General features: G+C 43.1%; 1 protein-coding gene across 1 annotated transcript in view; it reads right to left on the reverse strand.

Annotated features, from left to right (window-relative positions):
* LOC112265839 (adenylate cyclase type 2-like) overlaps positions 1-21,907 on the reverse strand; it is a 97,602-nt gene that overhangs the window by 49,907 nt on the left and 25,788 nt on the right. The window contains 9 exon segments of the mRNA XM_042295439.1: positions 5,157-5,197; positions 5,316-5,492; positions 5,716-5,848; positions 6,591-6,749; positions 8,562-8,689; positions 9,646-9,757; positions 10,721-10,878; positions 12,853-13,002; positions 19,702-19,863. Of these exon segments, the coding sequence (XP_042151373.1) occupies positions 5,157-5,197; positions 5,316-5,492; positions 5,716-5,848; positions 6,591-6,749; positions 8,562-8,689; positions 9,646-9,757; positions 10,721-10,878; positions 12,853-13,002; positions 19,702-19,863 (1,220 nt within the window).

Consider the following 21,907-nt stretch of genomic DNA (forward strand, 5'->3'; position numbering starts at 1 on the left):
TCTGTAGGGGTAAAGTCTGTGGTCTGGTGTAAAGTAAAGAGACTGATTGGTAGGGGTAAAGTCTGTGGTCTGGTGTAGAGTAAAGATGACTGATCTGGGGGTAAAGTCTGGGGTAAAATCTGATCTGTGGTCTGGTGTAAAGTAAAGATGACTGATCTGTAGGGGTAAAGTCTGTGGTCTGGTGTAGAGTAAAGATGACTGATCTGTAGGGGTAAAGTCTGGTGGTCTGGTGTAAAGTAAAGATGACTGATCTGTAGGGGTAAAGTCTGGTGGTCTGGTGTAAAGTAAAGATGACTGATCTGTAGGGGTAAAGTCTGGTGGTCTGGTGTAAAGTAAAGATGACTGATCTGTAGGGGTAAAGTCTGTGGTCTGGTGTAAAGTAAAGATGACTGATGTGTAGGGGTAAAGTCTGGTGGTCTGGTGTAAAGTAAAGATGACTGATCTGTAGGGGTAAAGTCTGTGGTCTGGTGTAAAGTAAAGATGACTGATCTGTAGGGGTAAAGTCTGGTGGTCTGGTGTAAAGTAAAGATTACTGATCTGTAGGGGTAAAGTCTGTGGTCTGGTGTAAAGTAAAGATGACTGATCTGTAGGGGTAAAGTCTGTGGTCTGGTGTAAAGTAAAGATGACTGATCTGTAGGGGTAAAGTCTGTGGTCTGGTGTAAAAGTAAAGATGACTGATCTGTAGGGGTAAAGTCTGTGGTCTGGTGTAAAGTAAAGATGACTGATCTGTAGGGGTAAAGTCTGTGGTCTGGTGTAAAAAGTAAAGATGACTGATCTGTAGGGGTAAAGTCTGGGTCTGGTCTGGTGTAAAGTAAAGATGACTGATCTGTAGGGGTAAAGTCTGTGGTCTGGTGTAAAGTAAAGATGACTGATCTGTAGGGGTAAAGTCTGTGGTCTGGTGTAAAGTAAAGATGACTGATCTGTAGGGGTAAAGTCTGGTGGTCTGGTGTAAAGTAAAGATGACTGATCTGTAGGGGTAAAGTCTGTGGTCTGGTGTAAAGTAAAGATGACTGATCTGTAGGGGTCTGGTGGTCTGGTGTAAAGTAAAGATGACTGATCTGTAGGGGTAAAGTCTGTGGTCTGGTGTAAAGTAAAGATGACTGATCTGTAGGGGTAAAGTCTGGTGGTCTGGTGTAAAGTAAAGATGACTGATCTGTAGGGGTAAAGTCTGTGGTCTGGTGGTGACTGGTGTAAAAAAGATGACTGATCTGTAAAAGTAAAGATGGTGGTCTGGTGTAGAGTAAAGATGACTGATCTGTAGGGGTAAAGTCTGTGGTCTGGTGTAAAGTAAAGATGACTGATCTGTAGGGGTAAAGTCTGGTGGTCTGGTGTAAAGTAAAGATGACTGATCTGTAGGGGTAAAGTCTGGTGGTCTGGTGTAATGTAAAGATGACTGATCTGTAGGGGTAAAGTCTGGTGGTCTGGTGTAGTAAAGATAAAGATGACTGATCTGTAGGGGTAAAGTCTGTGGTCTGGTGTAAAGTAAAGATGACTGATCTGTAGGGGTAAAGTCTGTGGTCTGGTGTAAAGTAAAGATGACTGATCTGTAGGGGTAAAGTCTGGTGGTCTGGTGTAAAGTAAAGATGACTGATCTGTAGGGACTGATAAAAGTCTGTGGTCTGGTGTAAAGTAAAGATGACTGATCTGGTAGGGGTAAAGTCTGTGGTCTGGTGTAAAGTAAAGATGACTGATCTGTAGGGGTAAAGTCTGGTGGTCTGGTGTAAAGTAAAGATGACTGATCTGTAGGGGTAAAGTCTGTGGTCTGGTGTAAAGATGACTGATCTGTAGGGGTAAAGTCTGTGGTCTGGTGTAAAGTAAAGATGACTGATTGGTAGGGGTAAAGTCTGTGGTCTGGTGTAGAGTAAAGATGACTGATTGGTAGGGGTAAAATCTGGTGGTCTGGTGTAAAGTAAAGATGACTGATCTGTAGGGGTAAAGTCTGTGGTCTGGTGTAGAGTAAAGATGACTGATCTGTAGGGGTAAAGTCTGGTTGTCTGGTGTAAAGTAAAGATGACTGATCTGTAGGGGTAAAGTCTGGTGGTCTGGTGTAAAAGTCTGTGGTCTGGTAAAGATGACTGATCTGTGGGGTAAAGTCTGTAAAGGTCTGGTGTAAAGTAAAGATGACTGATCTGTAGGGGTGTAGTAAAGTCTGGTGGTCTGGTGTAAAGTAAAGATGACTGATCTGTAGGGGTAAAGTCTGTGGTCTGGTGTAAAGTAAAGATGACTGATCTGTAGGGGTAAAGTCTGGTGGTCTGGTGTAAAGTAAAGATTACTGATCTGTAGGGGTAAAGTCTGTGGTCTGGTGTAAAGTAAAGATGACTGATGTGTAGGGGTAAAGTCTGTGGTCTGGTGTAAAGTAAAGATGACTGATGTGTAGGGGTAAAGTCTGTGGTCTGGTGTAAAGTAAAGATGACTGATCTGTAGGGGTAAAGTCTGTGGTCTGGTGTAAAGTAAAGATGACTGATGTGTAGGGGTAAAGTCTGTGGTCTGGTGTAAAGTAAAGATGACTGATCTGTAGGGGTAAAGTCTGGTGGTCTGGTGTAAAGTAAAGATGACTGATCTGTAGGGGTAAAATCTGTGGTCTGGTGTAAAGTAAAGATGACTGTGGTCTGGTGTAAAGTAAAGATGACTGATCTGTAGGGGTAAAGTCTGTGGTCTGGTGTAAAGTAAAGATGACTGATCTGTAGGGGTAAAGTCTGGTGGTCTGGTGTAAAGTAAAGATGACTGATCTGTAGGGGTAAAGTCTGTGGTCTGGTGTAAGTAAAGATGACTGATCTGTAGGGGTAAAGTCTGGTGGTCTGGTGTAAAGTAAAGATGACTGATCTGTAGGGGTAAAGTCTGGTGGTCTGGTGTAAAGTAAAGATGACTGATCTGTAGGGGAAAAGTCTGTGGTCTGGTGTAAAGTAAAGATGACTGATCTGTAGGGGTAAAGTCTGTGGTCTGGTGTAGAGTAAAGATGACTGATCTGTAGGGGTAAAGTCTGTGGTCTGGTGTAAAGTAAAGATGACTGATCTGTAGGGGTAAAGTCTGGTGGTCTGGTGTAAAGTAAAGATGACTGATCTGTAGGGGTAAAGTCTGGTGGTCTGGTGTAAAGTAAAGATGACTGATCTGTAGGGGTAAAGTCTGTGGTCTGGTGTAAAGTAAAGATGACTGATGTGTAGGGGTAAAGTCTGTGGTCTGGTGTAAAGTAAAGATGACTGATCTGTAGGGGTAAAGTCTGATCTGTAGTGGTCTGGTGTAAAGTAAAGATGACTGATCTGTAGGGGTAAAGTCTGTGGTCTGGTGTAAAGTAAAGATGACTGATCTGTAGGGGTAAAGTCTGTGGTCTGGTGTAAAGTAAAGATGACTGATCTGTAGGGGTAAAGTATGGTGGTCTGGTGTAGAGTAAAGATGACTGATCTGTAGGGGTAAAGTCTGTGGTCTGGTGTAAAGTAAAGATGACTGATCTGTAGGGGTAAAGTCTGGTGGTCTGGTGTAATGTAAAGATGACTGATCTGTAGGGTTAAAGTCTGGTGGTCTGGTGTAGAGTAAAGATTACTGATCTGTAGGGGTAAAGTCTGTGGTCTGGTGTAAAGTAAAGATGACTGATCTGTAGGGGTAAAGTCTGGTGGTCTGGTGTAAAGTAAAGATGACTGATCTGTAGGGGTAAAGTCTGTGGTCTGGTGTAGAGTAAAGATGACTGATCTGTAGGGGTAAAGTCTGGTGGTCTGGTGTAAAGTAAAGATGACTGATCTGTAGGGGTAAAGTCTGTGGTCTGGTGGTCTGGTGTAAAGTAAAGATGACTGATCTGTAGGGGTAAAGTCTGGTGGTCTGGTGTAGAGTAAAGATGACTGATCTGTAGGGGTAAAGTCTGTGGTCTGGTGTAAAGTAAAGATGACTGATCTGTAGGGGTAAAGTCTGGTGGTCTGGTGTAAAGTAAAGATGACTGATCTGTAGGGGTAAAGTCTGTGGTCTGGTGTAGAGTAAAGATGACTGATCTGTAGGGGTAAAGTCTGGTGGTCTGGTGTAAAGTAAAGATGACTGATCTGTAGGGGTAAAGTCTGGTGGTCTGGTGTAAAGTAAAGATGACTGATCTGTAGGGGTAAAGTCTGTGGTCTGGTGTAAAGTAAAGATGACTGATGTGTAGGGGTAAAGTCTGTGGTCTGGTGTAAAGTAAAGATGACTGATCTGTAGGGGTAAAGTCTGGTGGTCTGGTGTAAAGTAAAGATGACTGATCTGTAGGGGTAAAGTCTGTGGTCTGGTGTAAAGTAAAGATGACTGATCTGTAGGGGTAAAGTCTGTGGTCTGGTGTAAAGTAAAGATGACTGATCTGTAGGGGTAAAGTCTGGTGGTCTGGTGTAAAGTAAAGATGACTGATCTGTAGGGGTAAAGTCTGTGGTCTGGTGTAAAGTAAAGATGACTGATCTGTAGGGGTAAAGTCTGTGGTCTGGTGTAAAGTAAAGATGACTGATCTGTAGGGGTAAAGTCTGTGGTCTGGTGTAAAGTAAAGATGACTGATCTGTAGGGGTAAAGTCTGTGGTCTGGTCTGGTGTAAAGTAAAGATGACTGATCTGTAGGGGTAAAGTCTGTGGTCTGGTGTAAAGTAAAGATGACTGATCTGTGGTCTGGTGTAAAGTAAAGATGACTGTATCTGGTGGTCTGGTGTAAAGTAAAGATGACTGATCTGTAGGGGGTAAAGTCTGTGGTCTGGTGTAAAGTAAAGATGACTGATGTGTAGGGGTAAAGTCTGTGGTCTGGTGTAAAGTAAAGATGACTGATCTGTAGGGGTAAAGTCTGGTGGTCTGGTGTAAAGTAAAGATGACTGATCTGTAGGGGTAAAGTCTGTGGTCTGGTGTAAAGTAAAGATGACTGATCTGTAGGGGTAAAGTCTGTGGTCTGGTGTAAAGTAAAGATGACAGATCTGTAGGGGTAAAGTCTGGTGGTCTGGTGTAAAGTAAAGATGACAGATCTGTAGGGGTAAAGTCTGTGGTCTGGTGTAAAGTAAAGATGACAGATCTGTAGGGGTAAAGTCTGTGGTCTGGTGTAAAGTAAAGATGACAGATCTGTAGGGGTAAAGTCTGTGGTCTGGTGTAAAGTAAAGATGACAGATCTGTAGGTGTAAAGTCTGTGGTCTGGTGTAAAGTAAAGATGACACATCTGTAGGGGTAAAGTCTCACCTCTCTCTTCTCTGGTAGTGATACTGGCCCATTGGAACATCCTGAAACACACAATCGCAGAATGTGAGGCTGGACACGAGTGTTTATCAATGTGTTTGTGTGTGTGTGTGTGTGTGTGTGTGTGTGTGTGTGTGTGTGTGTGTGTGTGTGTTTACTCACAGTAGTGTTAATCTTGCCGTTTTCAGTAGTCATGCTGTCTCTGTGGTGCAGGTTAGCAAAGGGTTTTGCCGCCCCCCACGACTCCAGGTATCGAGTCATTCTGACCGATGCCCTCATCTTCCCTCCGTCCAATGTAGAACGAGAACGTGTACACAGGTGGGGGCTCCGCCTCTCAGCCTGGTGAACCAATGAAAATGGAGAGCAGTATAATTTCTCCCCCCCTTTTTATCTTCTCTAAGATCTATTTCTCAAATCAAGCAAACAGCTTCATGCAGTTTTAATGTATTATAAATAGTAGCATATACCCAATAAATCGGTAGTTTATAAGCGTGAGTTTTTAGTGTATGTTATATCTGTGGTTGTGTTTGGACCACCTTTGGACCACATTCTCATGTCTCACCTTGGGGTTGATGACCAGGTAGGTGATGACTTCGTGTTCCTTCAGGTAAAAGTCTCTACTTTGTCCCTCCCCTGGTTCCACCTTATAGGAGCCCTTCAGATGCTCCAATGTTACTGAGGAGATATGGACACGCCTGGGGGAGGAGAGAAGAGAGAGGGAAGAGGTGGAGAGAGGGAGGAAGGAAGAGAGAGGGAAGAGGTGGAGAGAGGGAGGAAGGAAGAGAGAGGGAAGAGGTGGAGAGAGGGAGGAAGGAAGAGAGAGGGAAGAGAGGGAGGAAGGAAGAGAGAGGGAAGAGAGGAGAGAGGGAGGAAGGAAGAGAGAGGGAAGAGGTGGAGAGAGGGAGGAAGGAAGAGAGAGGGAAGAGGTGGAGAGAGGGAGGAAGGAAGAGAGAGGAAGAGGTGGAGAGAGGGAGGAAGGAAGAGAGAGGAAGAGGTGGAGAGAGGGAGGAAGGAAGAGAGAGGGAAGAGGTGGAAAGAGGGAGGAAGGAAGAGAGAGGGAAGAGGTGGAGAGAGGGAGGAGAGAAGAGAAAGGGAAGAGGTGGCGAGGGGGAGGAAGGAAGAGGAGGAAGAGGTGGAGAGAGGGAGGAGAGAAGAGAGAGGAAGAGGTGGAGAGGGGGAGGAAGGAAGAGAGAGGAAGAGGTGGAGAGAGGGAGGAGAGAAGAGAGGGGAAGAGGTGGAGAGGGGGAGGAAGGAAGAGAGAGGAAGAGGTGGAGAGGGGGAGGAAGGAAGAGAGAGGAAGAGGTGGAGAGAGGGAGGAAGGAAGAGAGAGGAAGAGGTGGAGGTTGATTAATGAACATAAGCCAAATGGTTTGTGAATGCAAATATCTCTTGGGAAATATTTCAAGAAACAGCAGACCCCCTATTGGTTGATCTTACCCTGGCACGCCCCCTGCCTCCATGTGATTGGCTAGAGTGACATCATGCGACCAGACATCGTATTGCCACTTCTGGAGGCCGATGACGCCACACAGCACGTTCCCAGAATGCACCCCGACTCGCATATTGATGTCAACCCCAGTAGCATCCCGCACCTTCCTAAGGTAAAAATGTATAACCTCAAATGAACCTCTGCTTTTTCTATGGGGTGAAAAATATTCTGAGTTTGGGTGTATGTGTCTCAGGACAAAGGTTGTCTGAGTGAATGCGTAGTGTGTGTGTGTGTGTGTGTGTGTGTGTGTGTGTGTGTGTGTGTTTAGCCCGCTGGCGCACTGGAGAGGATTAGTTTATCATCACTATTTCACATTGTATTTGCACTACAGCTCACACACAGCTGAGACCCAGTCTGGCTGGGATAGAGGCTTGTGTGTGAGCGTGTGTGTTTGTACGTGTCTATGTGCCTGTGTGTGTGTGTGTGTGTTTGTACATGACTACATTCCTGTGTTTGTGTGTGCATGTGCTCGTGCATGTGTGTGTGTGTGTGTGCGTTTGTCTGCTAGTGCATACAGTTGAAGTCGGAAGTTTACATACGCTTAGGTTGAAGTCATTAAAACTCGTTTTTCAACCACTCCACATATTTCTTGTTAACAAACTATAGTTTTGGCAAGTCGGTTAGGACATCTACCATGTGCAAGACACAAGTAATGTTTCTAACAATTGTTTACGGTCCTATAATTTCACTTACAATTCACTGTATTACAATTCCAGTGGGTCAGAAGTTTACATACACTAAGTTGACTGTGCCTTTAAACAGCTTGGAAACTCCCAGAAAATTATGTTATGGCTTTAGAAGGTTATGATAGACTAATTGACATAATTTGAGTCAATTGGAGGTGTACCTGTGGATGTATTTCAAGGCCTAACTTCAAACTCAGTGCCTCTTTGCTTGACATCATGGGAAAATCAAAAGAAATCAGCCAAGACCTCAGAAAAATAATTGTAGACCTCCACAAGTCTGGTTCATCCTTGGGAGCAATTTCCAAATGCCTGAAGGTACCACGTTCATCTGTACAAACAATAGTACGCAAGTATAAACACCATGGGACCACGCAGCCGTCATACCGCTCAGGAATGAGACGCGTTCTGTCTCCTAGAGATGAACGTACTTTGGTGGGAAAAGTGCGAATCAATCCCAGAACAACAGCAAAGGACCTAGTGAAGATGCTGGAGGAAACAGGTACAAAAGTATCTATATCCACAGTAAAATGAGTCCTATATAGACATAACCTGAAAGGCCGCTCAGCAAGGAAGAAGCCACTGCTCCAAAACCGCCATAAAAAAAGCCAGACTACAGTTTGCAACTGCACATGGGGACAAAGATCATACTTTTTGGAGAAATGTCCTCTGGTCTGATGAAACAAAAATAGAACTGTTTGGCCATAATGGCCATCGTTATGTTTGGAGGATAAAGGGGGAGGCTTGCAAGCCGAAGAACACCATCCCAACCGTGAAGCACAGGGGTGGCAGCATCATGTTGTGGGGGTGCTTTGCTGCAGGAGGGACTGGTGCACTTCACAAAATAGATGGCATCATGAGGGACTGGAAAATTAGTTGGATATATTGAAGCAACATCTCAAGACATCAGTCAGGAAGTTAAAACTTGGTCGCAAATGGGTCTTCCAAATGGACAGTGACCCCAAGCATACTTCCAAAGTTGCTGCAAAATGGCTGAAGGACAACAAAGTCAAGGTATTGGCGTGGCCATCACAAAGCCCTGACCTCAATCCCATAGAACATTTGTGGGCAGAACTGAAAAAGCATGTGTGAGCAAGGAGGCCTACAAACCTGACTCAGTTACACCAGCTCTGTAAACTTCCGACTTCAACTGTACGTACGTTTGTGTGTGTGTGTTGTATGTGTGTTTGTGTGTGTTAAATGTGCATGTGTGAAAGCAGAGAGCTGGTGTTTTACTTGATGGCCTCACACATGTCCAGTCCCATCTTGACACAGTTGCCTGCATGGTGTGGTAGAGACTCTGGTAGGCCTGATACACAGTAATAACAATCACCCAGGATCTTTATACGCATACACTCATTCTCCTGGAGAGGGAAGAGAGAGAGAGAGGAGCGGGAGCGAGTGAGAGAGAGAGAGAGAGAGAGAGAGAGAGAGAGAGAGAGAGAGAGAGAGCAAGAGAGAGAGAGAGAGAGAGAGAGAGAGAGAGAGAGAGAGAGAAAAGGAGAGAGAGAGAAAAGAAGAGAGCGAGCGAGTAGGTGAGAGGGAGAGAGAGACATGAGTTAGTAGGGAGAGGAATAGGGAGAGGGGGCAACAGATGCACAGAGCTAGGGAGGGAAAGAGAGAGAGAGAAAAAGTGATTTTCAGAATCAGAATAAAAAAACTCACTTTGTCTAAATAAAATATAAGAAATCCAAAGAAAATCAAAATATGACCTGGTGTTTACAGATTATGCAAATAGCCATAAACTACCATATTCAAAAATCTACTTTTCATCAACTTTGTAGGAACTTTGCATAGCTTGTGGAACTACATTACTGTGCATCCCTAGTGAACACATACACCTACACAGATGTGCTAATGCCCTCTCACACACACAACGATGACCAAAACACACTCCCACTAGATGTGAGGCTGCTTACAGCAATGCCAAAACATCCAAACTCCTCTGTCTATTATATAACAAACAAATTGCTGGGGCACTAGGCAGTGTGTGTGTGCGTGTGCGTGTGCGTGTGTGTGTGTGTGTGTGTGTGTGTGTGTGTGTGTGTGTGTGTGTGTGTGTGTGTGTGTGTGTGTGTGTGTGTGTGTTGGCCTGTAGCTGTACTGACATGAATCAACAGCTAACACTCCATCCGAGAAAACACAGCAGACAGATCAGCAAGAGAGAAAACTTCCCACGGATATTACGCACAACTACCTTAATGTGGTATAGTGTGCTAGTTTGTCTGTGTGAGTGTGTCCATGTGTGTGTGTATGTGTGTGTGTGCTAGCATGTGTACATCCGTGTGTGTGTCATCCCTCTGTGTGTGTGTAACATTACCTTGGCAATCTGGTCAAACTTGCCGAACAATTCATTCAGCATGTGCACCAGTTCTCCGGGTGAGCAGTCACCAGCCAGTTTAGTGAACCCGACTATGTCTGCATACAGAATACTGAAACAAACAGAGAGAGAGAAACAGAGAGAGAAAGAGGGAAGAGATTCAAAGGGCTTAAAACAAAGTAAAAAACAAGTGTCTTCTACTTTCCTCCTCTCTTTCTTTTCTTATGCTCTGCAGAATACTACAGAGAGAGAGAGAGAAGTGACAGAGGAATACCCATTCAGTAAGAGGCCCAGCAGTCTTTTCTTTTCTCCTCTAATCTGAGATTTCAGCACCAAGGACAGCGACAGTTATGCAGTCAGAATCTGAATAAGAGCTGCCTTTCAGCACCACATGACGTTGGACAGCAACCATCTTTGGTGCAGTCATTCCCAACTGCCTGGGAGAATCTCAGTCCCTGAAAACCCATTAGCTATAATCATAGAGGTCAATGGTAAACTACTTCTGAGCTCTACACTCTCGAGAAATATCCATGCACACAGACAGATGATTTTGCATGCAGACAAACTTGTGAGACCCACTCCAAACTGAGGACATTGCTACATCCCTCTCAGTTCTACCACCATGATGGAAAAGGCATTACTAACAACAACCCAATAGAGTTTCAATACATAGACAATGATTTGACTGGCCTTATGACTACAGATTGGAGTTCAGTGGAGCTCCTTGTCTTTCAATCTGCAGAAGGAGATCATTGACTGTATGTATATAGGATCTACTTAACTCTCTATTTCAACAGTAATCACCAATAGAATCCAGTAGACTGGAGCCTGGGTTAACTGAGCATATCAGTATCACTACAGAACACTAATGAACACAAATAACACAAACAGGACACAGCATAGATGACCTATCTAGGATGGAGAGTAGAGTAGAGTAGAGTAGAGTAGAGCAGAGCAGAGCAGAGCAGAGCAGAGCAGAGCAGAGTAGAGTAGAGTAGAGTAGAGTAGAGTAGAGTAGAGTAGAGTAGAGTAGAGTAGAGTAGAGTAGAGTAGAGTAGAGTAGACAGATGTTTACCTAACGTTGGTGTGTCGTTGGACATAGAGGTTGTGAAAGTTGTTGGTTCCCTCTGCCCGGCCGAAATCCCTGTCCCTTGGTCCCTGTAACCTCTGAATGATCTCTGCCTTCATCACACGGGCGATATGGGCCGGGAGCAGGGACAACAGTAACCTTTCCTGTTGTGAGAGAGAGGACAAGTCCTGTGAAGTCCAAATTAACTGCTTTAGGTACGCATACACACACAAAACATACACATACACACATAAAGACTGATATTTATGAGTGCATAATTCAGTATCAGGACCAGGCCTCTCAATGGGTAATAACAGTAATACTAATGGAAGGTTACTAAAATATATGTCCTGCAGAGGAGGCTGGTGAGAGGAGCTATAGGAGGATGGGCTCATTATAATGTCTGGAATTAAATAAATGGAATGGAGTCAAAAATGTGGTTTCCATATGTTTGATATCATTCCATTTCTTCCTTTCCAGCCATTATAATGAGCCCGTCCTCCTATGGCTCCTCTCACCAGCCTCCTCTGATTCACTGTGTTTAGTCTCTTTTAAATGGCAGGAAATGTACCGGACTCACAGTCTGCAATTAACCTTGTCTGTGTGTGTGTGTGCGTGAGTGTGTGTGCATGTGTGCGTGTGTGTGTGTGTGTGTGTGTGTATGTGTGTGTGTATGTGTGTGTGTGTGTGTGTGTGTGTGTGTGTGTGTGTGTGTGTGTGTGTGTGTGTGTGTGTGTGTGTGGTTGCATTGATTGCAGTAGGCCTTGATTGCAGTGAGTATAAATCAGACTGACTAGCACTAATCACAATGTGGTCAATTATCTCTCCAGCAGCAGTCTGGGAAGGGAAGCAAACATTTAGATGTGGTACCTTCTCAACTCTAGGAACACATATCATTTTATCTCATTTAATCAATGTATTTCCTCCAGTTTCTACTGTCATGATTATTAAGTCTCCATTTACTTACGCCAATAATCGTTTTCTCAACCCTGGCCTGCCCTTTAGGACACTAGTTCAACGGGTCATTGTAAGTGATGTATAAACTATAAATCATGTAGTTACTCTAGTTCCAGCTTCTAAGAGTAACAGAGGATGTGGTGGTAGGTAAGAGTCAGCCATGCGTTATAATGCCTTAACGCAGTGACATTAAGGTGACATTAATATCTATGTAGTAATGACTGGATTTCAATGTGAGGAGATTATGATTTTTTGGGTGATTTTTGTTTTTGTAAAAAACACAAACATAATTTCCTAAACAAAATAGATCAACAATTTTTTCAATTCAGAGTTGTATGGAGGGAGAGGAGAGCGAGGGAGGGAGGGAGTGAGGGAAGACAGTGGAGGTTAACAAGCAAAGTCTATTTTTAGCCACCAATCCCATCCAGTTCCCCATCCAGTCCCCAAACCTATTCTGGAGTTAATTTGCTGCTGTGTTTTAGGAAATGGGTTCAGAGTTTGTGTATGTGTGTATGTATGTGTGTGTGTGTGTGTTTGTACGTGCATGCAAGTGTATGTGTGTTAATTTGCCTCTGTGTTTTTAGGAAAATTAGCCTGTGAAGGATATAATGGCCCTCTCCACTTTCTACTCTTTACTGAGCCCCATTTATGAGTCACATCCCCCAAGGCGCCCATACACACACACACACACACACACACACACACATACACATACACATACACACACACACATACACACACACACACACATACACACACACACACACACACACACACACACACACACACACACACACACACACACATACATACACACACACACACATACACACACACACAATACTTAATATGCTTTATACGCTGTCTGTGTGCATGCATGTGTGTGTACATTCTTAGAAAAAAGGGTTCCAAAAGGGTTCTTTGTCTGTCCCCATAGGAGAACCCTTTTTGGTTCAAGGTTAAACCATTTTTGGTTACATTTAGAACCCTCTGCGGAAAGAGTTCTAAATGGAACCCAAAACGGTTCTACTTGGAACCAAAAGGTTTCTAACTGGAATCAAACAGGGTTCTTCAAAGGGTTCTCCTATGGGGACAGCCAAATAACCCTTTTAGGTTCTAGATAGAAGTTTTTCTAAGAGTGTAGGGATGTTGTCTATACTGTCTGTGTCTAGCAGGCCTACCTGCTGGTGTTTCTCAAACTCCAGTTTGATGGGGGACTTGATGCAGTTGCAGGTGTCCTGGTAGGTCTGTCTGAGGGCCAGGTCCATCAGGTGCTTATGGTACGCTCCCGCCAGGTTACCACACGTAAAGATAATGATGTTAGCCAGGATCTGATCAAGGAAAGGAATGGGTATAGGGTATAAGGTAGAGGAGGGGAGGACGGGACAGGAGAATGAATAATAAAAGAAAAGAGAATACAATATAATTAGTCCTCCTAGAAAATAAATATTACTCACAGACTGGTATATTTTACCAGTCAACCAATAGCATTCCATCGCATCCGCTGTGCATGCAGTCACCTTAGATGTGGACTCGAGTCACATGACTTGACATTTGATGACTTGAGACTGGACTTGATTGAAAATTCAATAACTTGTGACTTGGAGTCGACTTGGAGCCTCAAGACTCGGGACTCGACTTTGACTTGAGACTGATTACTTAAAATTATGTGGCCGGGTTTTGTAACGTTTTGGCACTCATTTTGTGGCACATAGTCTAAGTGGATTAGGCTATTCTCCACACATCCAGAGACAGTGTAGCACGTTCTCCCAGTCCTACCCTCCCTTCCCCTCTCCTTGCAAAAAATAAGATCGTATAGTCAAACTCACACTCGGCCCTCTGATTGGACCAGAAAACTGTCAATCAACAGTCGCTTTGCTTATTCGATCTGGTTACCTACATATAGGCCTACGGCAATGCACCACATTTTGTCTAAAAATATCTGTTTCAGAACCAATAAAAAGGCGGGCTCACATATCCAGTTTAGTGACAAGAAAGAGCTTGTTTTATTACATCCGGTTTAACACAGTATCCTGCCTACCTACGTTAATATTATCCATATAAATACAGTTTAGCAACCTGCTATGGACGCATCTTTGCCAGAACAATAGGCTACCTGGTGATTTCATTGATCATATTTCAGATAGGCCTAGTTTGGGTGGGTTATAATGATATATATAAATATATATATATATATATATATAAAATGATATACCTCAGTGATAGCTGTAACATCACACTGCCTTCAATACGTAGCTATGGGATGAAGATGTAACATTTTCTGGCGAACTAATTACGATATTTGTGAGGAAGAAAAAGGTTACAGACAGATCATGCTTTCCTTCCGATCCTGCAACCCCCGTTGCACAGAGGTAGGCCGTATGATCCTACTAGGTCTGGACTCCAGAGAAGTAACAATGTGACATGATATCCCTAGTTGACATTGACTACTAACATTAATGACTTTAAGCTCAAAACGCTGGTGTGAAACGCAGTTTATTTAGGTATCTTGCGTTTTTAAAACGCATCGTTTATGGCTGTAATGACAGACAGCTTTGCGCAGCGATTGTGCGTTCTTTTTCATTTCATCCTGTGCGCACTTTTTCGCCCTGCGTGCATGTCGGGCGCTGTGGTCTCAAGCTTTCAACCACTCCTTTTAGGGGGTCGCGGGTCAAAACGTTAAGCGAATAGAGGGATGATTTGATGTACAGCTATAAGATCGGGTGCCACCGTGAAATTGTAGGGAGAGAAGATTGCCATAAATAAATATGCAGCTCCAAAACTTGATTAAGAATATTATCTGTTTACTTTGCGAGCTCACCAGCAATGGGGCGTCAATCAACAATTACTAGCATGGGCTTAGTGGTCTTTTGGTATGCCAAAATTGCTTGGAATGTATCATTTACTTATGATGCTTGCATTTTGAATTTGTTTTTAAAAGTAATTATTATATAATAAAAATGTTCTGTAGAAAAAAATATGAAAAGGGCTCTCTGGTAGCCTCAATAAATAGACAAACATTTCGTGACCTTGGGACAATAAGGTTCTATCTGCGCAAAGCATAGTTCTGAGATATTTAGCGTCAAAGTTTTCACATCCCAGATTTCAGAACTTTTTGGTCGTGAATTCTTCTTTCATAACCCATGAAGGTCCTCACCTTAAAGGTATCTAAAGTACAGAGTATCAAAGTCCTGACATTTATACATCAATTTTTGTAGGGGTGTGCAATCTCAGATAGAACCTTATGGCTCAGACATGTGAATCTGGGTTCAGCTATAAGGTTCCAGCTGACTCTTCTGAGTTAGACAGGTTCAGTTTTTAAGAAGACCAGTGGCGACGAGTCATTCAGGGCTGTTTTTTAAATTTGTTTCCTGTTTTGCATGTTATTTTAGCATTAATATGCTTCACATATCCATTTGCAAACAATGTCAAAAATACATCATCATTGAGTTAATAGCCCGCATACAAACATGGTCTCTTTTTTGCTTTCTTAAGTAGAGCAGCTCCAAAATGCAGGTGTTTCAGCCTAGTTCAGTGTTTTCTGTGGTGGTGGGGCAGCCAGCGAAAAACACAGAGCGTAGGGGTTGGTAATGTTCCCTAGCTGCGCCGTGATTGGCTCAGTGTTCTGTCACTCATGGGGACACTACGTCGCCGCAAAATCTACGGGTAGAGCTACAAAATTCAAGCCCCTTGGGTGCTGCCATAGTTGCATTAGAAGTGCCCATCCAAGAAGGCTCAAGGTCATTGGCCACAGATAAAATGATGTCAAATCATGTTATATCTACCGTAGCTATGATTGGACTGATCATGTCAACATCATACTTTCAAAATCTTAGCTAGCAAGCAAGACAATTGACACAACATCATCCGGGTTCGGGGAGGGTTCAGCCGTCCGGGATGCCCTTGTCTCATCGGGCTCTAGCGGCTCCTTGTGTTGGGCCGGACATCTGCAAGCTGACTCCGGTTGTCAGTTTGACAGTGTTACCTCTGAGTCATTGGTGCAGCTGGCTTCCTGGTTAAATGAGCAAGAAGCAGTGCGGCTTGGCGCTTAAATTTTGGCAAGTCCGTAGGGGAGTTGGAGCGATGAGACAAGATCGTAACTACTAATTGGATATCACAAACAAGGGGGTAATGCCATGGGCTAGGAAAGTTTGAATAGATTGGCCATGCTATCAATCTAGCATGACTTCTGCCACTTTCAAAACAACTGGAAACTCAGAACTAGAAAATCTCAGACTTCAGTGAGTTCAAGACAACTGGGAACTCGGATAAAACTAGGTCTGACTGGGAAAATACGGAAAATAATTTTTAGCGGTCATCCAACTCTGAATTCTAAGTTGGGATTTCGGGCCTCTTTCTGGAGCCCACAAGAAGGACCGCCGCGTCACCTTCCTGTTCAAGTGATTACAGCACAACAAAGTGAGTCCAAAAATGTCTTGTATGCTGCTGCATAAATAATGTAATATGCAACAGAGATGTGTATACTGTAGCCAAGAAAGTAATATTAAGTGTATGTTGTGTTGTAAGCTGTTAGTAGCCCATGTGTCTCACCCACATCATTTGTAATGTTTACTGCTTAGCTGTATAGTGGCTTTGCTGGCATGCATCCACCCAGAAAAATGTGTTTGCCCCACTAAGATTTCCATGCAATTTTACCAAGATAGTCAGAACACATCATCAAATACATTAAGAAATGTATTATCATCGTCAGACAAATTACTGTCATCACTGAAAAACGATGTGACAACATAATTTACTTGAAGATTTCTGACATTGTTGTTTTTTTGCTTGCGGGCCATTATTGCTGGCTAGACTAGCTAGACCATACTTAGAGGGACATGGCAAAGACGTGTTCTGATTGGTCCATCTGTATTTGTGCAGGCTTGTGATTGGATTGCATATTTTAACTTGAAGCGCCAAGTTCAAATGGACTTATGCAGATAGAACTTTCTAGTTTTGACATAAAATGTATTTTTTCAGAAATCTCCACAGACATATGAAGAACCATCTAAAGATCTGTTATATGTGACTAACTAATTTCTGACTAAAATGTCAGAGAGAACCTTAAAGTCCCAAGGTCACAATTTGTAGTTGAACAAGACATTGCATGTATAGATTTTTTTAAACTCGACTCGAGACTCAACTTAGAATACACGACTTGGACTTGACTCAAGATTTGACCCGTTCTACTTCTGAGTCGACATGATACTCAGACATTAAGACTTGAAACTAGCTTGTGACTTGAATATTATTAGTGACTTGGTCTCACCTCTGGCAATCCCAGTGGCATCACACATCAGAGAGACCCCCTAACTGGGCCTCATACAGACAGGATGAAACATCACAATGGTCAGCTGGTGGAAAAGCAGGGGTATAGAAGAACACAGATGCTATTGGAGACTTGAATCAAATCCTGAAAGAGTCACCTGTGAATGACTCAATCAAGAGAAATACAAATCTCTCTCTCTCATCTCCTCCCTCTCTCTAACACACACAAAGATGAGACTACTAAAGGTTAGTGTCTGACGCCAGTGCAGATGCACTCTCCTATATTCTAATCACTCAATGTCCATCTATACAACTCAATAACACATTATTGCCCTATAAACCTGCCCTAGTACACACATCTTGTTCATTTAGTTCCCCACTGGGTCAACATCACGCTCATCAAAGCCCTGTAAATAAATAGACACAGGTCTTTAGAAGACCAGGCAATAAGTACGTTTATTACATTTACGTTTATTTACAGAGACCTCGAAAGGGTTTTTCCAGTAAACCATGGTGTATGTGTATGTGTGTGTGTGTGTGTGTGTGTGTGTGTGTGTGTGTGTGTGTGTGTATGCAGGCACACAAACATGCACCCTTCAAAGTCTGTCACACGCTTGGCAGGCATGTACCTGCTCACACGCACGCACGCACACATGCACAGAAAAACACATACACGTTTGTTTACCTGAGAGGGATTGAGACTGGCTGTGGCTGTGTGTGTGTGTGTGTGTACCTGTGTTTGCATGTGCACTTGCCTGCCTGCCTGCACACACAGGTACGTGACAGACTTTGTGAGCAACATCCTAGCATTTTATTTCTGCATAGGCACTTATATTGTTAGCATTGACCAGCAGCACAGACATAATGACCACTAAGGCCTGCTGTAGCTCCACTGACCTAGCTAGCTTCTGTAGAGCAGGTTATTGTGATCAGTTAATTTATTCAAAGGCTGCATCCCAGAAGGCAGGCTATCCCCTATGTTGTGCATTACTTTTGACCAGGGCCCATAGAGAATATGATGCTATTTGGGACAGAGGCTCAGCCTCTAGCCCCGGCCCTAGTCAGTCTTTATAGGACAGTTCATTTAGACTGAGAGCTCTACTCTGGTAATGAAGAGTGTACTGAGGACACACAGAGTAGAGGGAGAGAGAGAGAGAGGGAGAGAGAGAGAGAGAGAAAGAGAGAGAGAGAGAGAGAGAGAAAAAGAGACAGGGAGAGAGGGAGAGAGAGAAAGAGAGAGAGGGACCCTGGATAGAAGCAGTTTTACGTTTCTTGTCAAGAGTCTTGCCCTGAGTCAAAACTGAGTGGTTTCTGCTAGGTAGGCCAGGCAAAGCTGATAGGCTCATAAAAATGAGCTTTTTGGTCTTAATTAAAGGTTAGGGTTAGCAGTGTGGTTAAGGTTAGGGATAGGTTTCAAATCAGATTTGATGACTTTACGGCTGTTCCAGCTAGAGACCAATCTGCAGAGCTGCCTCCAGTACATGAGTCATCTCAATAAATGCCAATGTGCTGGATAGAATGGGTCTCAATGAGTCACACACACACTCAGCTATTCCAGCTCTGTTCGAGGGCACTCTGTAAAGGTATGAGTCATCATCCGCAGCTCAAACTGACTTACCATTAGGCAGAAGAGGCAATTGCCTCAGGCCTCACATCATCAAGGGGCCTCATGAGCTGTGCATAAAAAGTAAATACACAAATATACATATATAATAAATAAATAATAATACAATAATTTCTCCATTTGAGGGCCCTCATGTGCCCCTTGAGACATAATAAATAATGATAATAATTTTAAAATCCTCATCAAAATCCGTCTGTTTCAGCTAGAGATATCTTTTTTGCATGGTCTGCGTCTCAATTCCATCTGAGGTGAAAGGTGGTCGAACTATGGCGTGTTTGTCAGACCAGGAGACATCGGTCTTCTCACGAAAAATGCCTATAGCGTCCGAGCGGTTTGGGCTACATACTAATTTGAATGGAAAGATGAGACTCTCACGCCCACGATGGTGTTTTTCTGTTTTGCTCTATGACCCCCACAAGTGTCACGGGACTCGTCTGAATGTAAACCGGTACATGGGCCAAAAAATATATGGAAGTGAACAGGGCATTTCCATGTAAAAAAGGTATACAGGTAATTCCACAGTAAAAAATAAAATAAATCCTGAGCTTTCTTATATCTCAGATACAGAACAGACACTTTAAAAATGACTTCCTTTTGATAAAATGTTTGACTATCTGGTTTTCCATGTGTGAATTTGTTATTCAATGCGTTTCTATGGGCTAATAGCAGTAAGGCAAAAATTCAGTGTTTCATCAAATATTTTTTTATATATTTTTGTGGGGATTTCTACAAGGGTCCTACAATTATAAATCAAATAGCTAAATGATCCTTGATATGACCATGTTAAAACAATTCCATATGATAGCTTAGTAGACACCCAGCCCTGGGCCCATAGACTCTAGGGGGATATAATAAGCATTTCTTTAGTAAAAGAATGCTGCTGATAATACTGCTATTGTTGTCACGGCAGAGGCAGTGGGCATGTACTGTATGTGTAGCCCATGTATCTGATGCTGGCATGTCATACTATTTTTGGCCAGACAGCATCAGATACATGGTGTGTGTGTGTGTGTGTGTGTGTGTGTGTGTGTGTGTGTGTGTGTGTGTGTGTGTGTGTGTGTGTGTACTCATCCATCACTTTGCATTCGTGCATGTGTGTATGTGTTTAACAAAGGTGTGTGTGTGTGTGTTCTCTTACCTGCCACACCAGTGGTTCAAAGGCCTCTGCAGTAGACGCCAGACACACACTGAGTGTGATTGTGTGTGATAAACATGTGATGATGCTGGCTATGACTGCTCCTCTCATGGAGAACGGCAGCATGGTGTAAACCACAAACACTATGAACAGGAAGAAGGAGACCTGGGAGAAAGGAAGACACAGGATATTACAGGGGGACACTTTAACATGTTACACCACAAACAGTGTGAACAGGAAGAATGAGATCTGGGAGAGAGGATGAGGTAGGATATTACAGGGGGACACTTTAACATGTTACACCACAAACACGACGAACAGGAAGAAGGAGACCTAAGAGAGAGGAAGACACAGGATATAACAGGGGGGACACTTTAACATGTTACACCACAAAAGTAGGAAGTCATGGGGAGATTCTCAATTGGGGAGAAGTTTGTCCTCTCCTTGACTCCTCAGTCCTCCTCTCCTCCGTGACCCAGAAAGTAATAAGTGGTTGAGTGGTCAAGCAGAGTGTCAATTCGTTAGTAGGCAAACAAAGGAGTCTGCTCCCCTCCTCGATTATCTACTTCGGCAGAGGACGCACAAGGTTATCCTCGCGGTGTCCACGGTCATTATATCCGCCACACCCTCTTTGAATCAGCTGTTGTTTTCTTGAAGGAGAAAAGCATGCACACATTTTAAAATGATATGCATCTTATCCTTTTAGCATTAAAATATCTTGCTAAATTCAGTTTTTAGCACTTTACACATTTATTGTGGGATTCCACCCCTTTAAACATCCTTTGCCTGATGGAGAAGGAGGGTCTCATTTCATACAAGTGCCACGTTTCCTCTTCTCGCCTCTGCTCCTCGATTACCTTTGACCTGTTTCAAAGTGGAGAGGAGAGGACGGAGGAGAGCAAAACAAATTGAGATTCTCCCATTGAACATTACAGGGAGACAATTTAACATTGTCGGATTCAGGGTTAACTTTGAACATTGAGATATTAAAGACATGATAGATCAGACGCATAGTACATAAAGGAGTGAGATCTGTAGAAAGACAGAGTGTCTGTGGAATGTGCTGGGTGGATGGGAGAGAGCCACGGGAGTGCGATAGGTGATACGAGAGGACATCTGTGGATTAGGCGAAGGAGGGGTTGAGGTCAGGTGGTCAGGAGGTCAGGTCAGATGCCCTGATGGGAGAAATAATGGTTTATTATCCTGTTACTCTCTTCCTGTGGAACCATAAAATGTAAGGATTAGAGAGAAGGAGGGGTGTCTAAAGTGGAGTATCTATACTTGTGATGGTGGGGACATGTTTTTGGCTGAATTACAGCTGTATCGACCCTTTGGGAAGAATTCAACTTGGTTAAGCTTCTCTAGTGTCCGTGAGTTATTTACTCTGAAGAATTAGAACCTAACAACATGTTACACAATGACAACCTGGGAGAGAGGAAGTCACAGAATGTTACAAGGAGTCACTTCTGTCACTGCTCTCTGTTCCACCAGGCATCAGCATAAACTTTTTTGTGACTCATATAAGTTTGGTCTACTGCATGAATCATGACTAGGGTTGCAAAATTCCAGTCATTTTCCCAAAATACCCAGGTTTTCAAAAAATCCTGGTTGTACGATTCTAGATTTCCTGTGTATTTCTTTTTGATTCCGGGAATCTTCCAACTGGAATTTTTTATTAAACCTCAGAATTTTGGAAAAATGTCCAGAATTGTGCAAATCTAATCATGACTAATGGATCAAGTGTGTGCTTTAGCCTACCGAGCTAAAGCCTCACATAGAAACTACCCTGGCCACGTTGTGTGCGAGAGCATTGCAAAATAAATGTACACACACAGTGCAGTGAAAAAGTATGTTCCCCCTTTCTGATTTTCTCTATTTTTTAATATTTTTGACATGGAATGTTATCAGATCTTCAATCAAAACCATCAGACATAACGGGACCCATCTCGTCCAAAACTGTTATTCAATCATTGTTTCAATCAGTAATTGTCTTTTTTTTGTCAACAATCTATAGAAACCGAAGGGGTAGTATTAGGGTCAAGTAAAGAGGGAAATCAATTGCAAAGGGTGGTGGTACTTGGATTTATTTGATATTTTTGCACAAAAGTACTTTAAAAAATAAAAAATAATTAGAGAACAAAGTGGAAACATTTTAAGAATAAAGCAACAATAAACTCCAAATTTAATTGAGAGAATAAAGTAAACATTT

The sequence above is a fragment of the Oncorhynchus tshawytscha genome, linkage group LG13 (genome assembly GCF_018296145.1).
Source record: "Oncorhynchus tshawytscha isolate Ot180627B linkage group LG13, Otsh_v2.0, whole genome shotgun sequence".
In the NCBI taxonomy this organism is placed as follows: domain Eukaryota; kingdom Metazoa; phylum Chordata; class Actinopteri; order Salmoniformes; family Salmonidae; genus Oncorhynchus; species Oncorhynchus tshawytscha.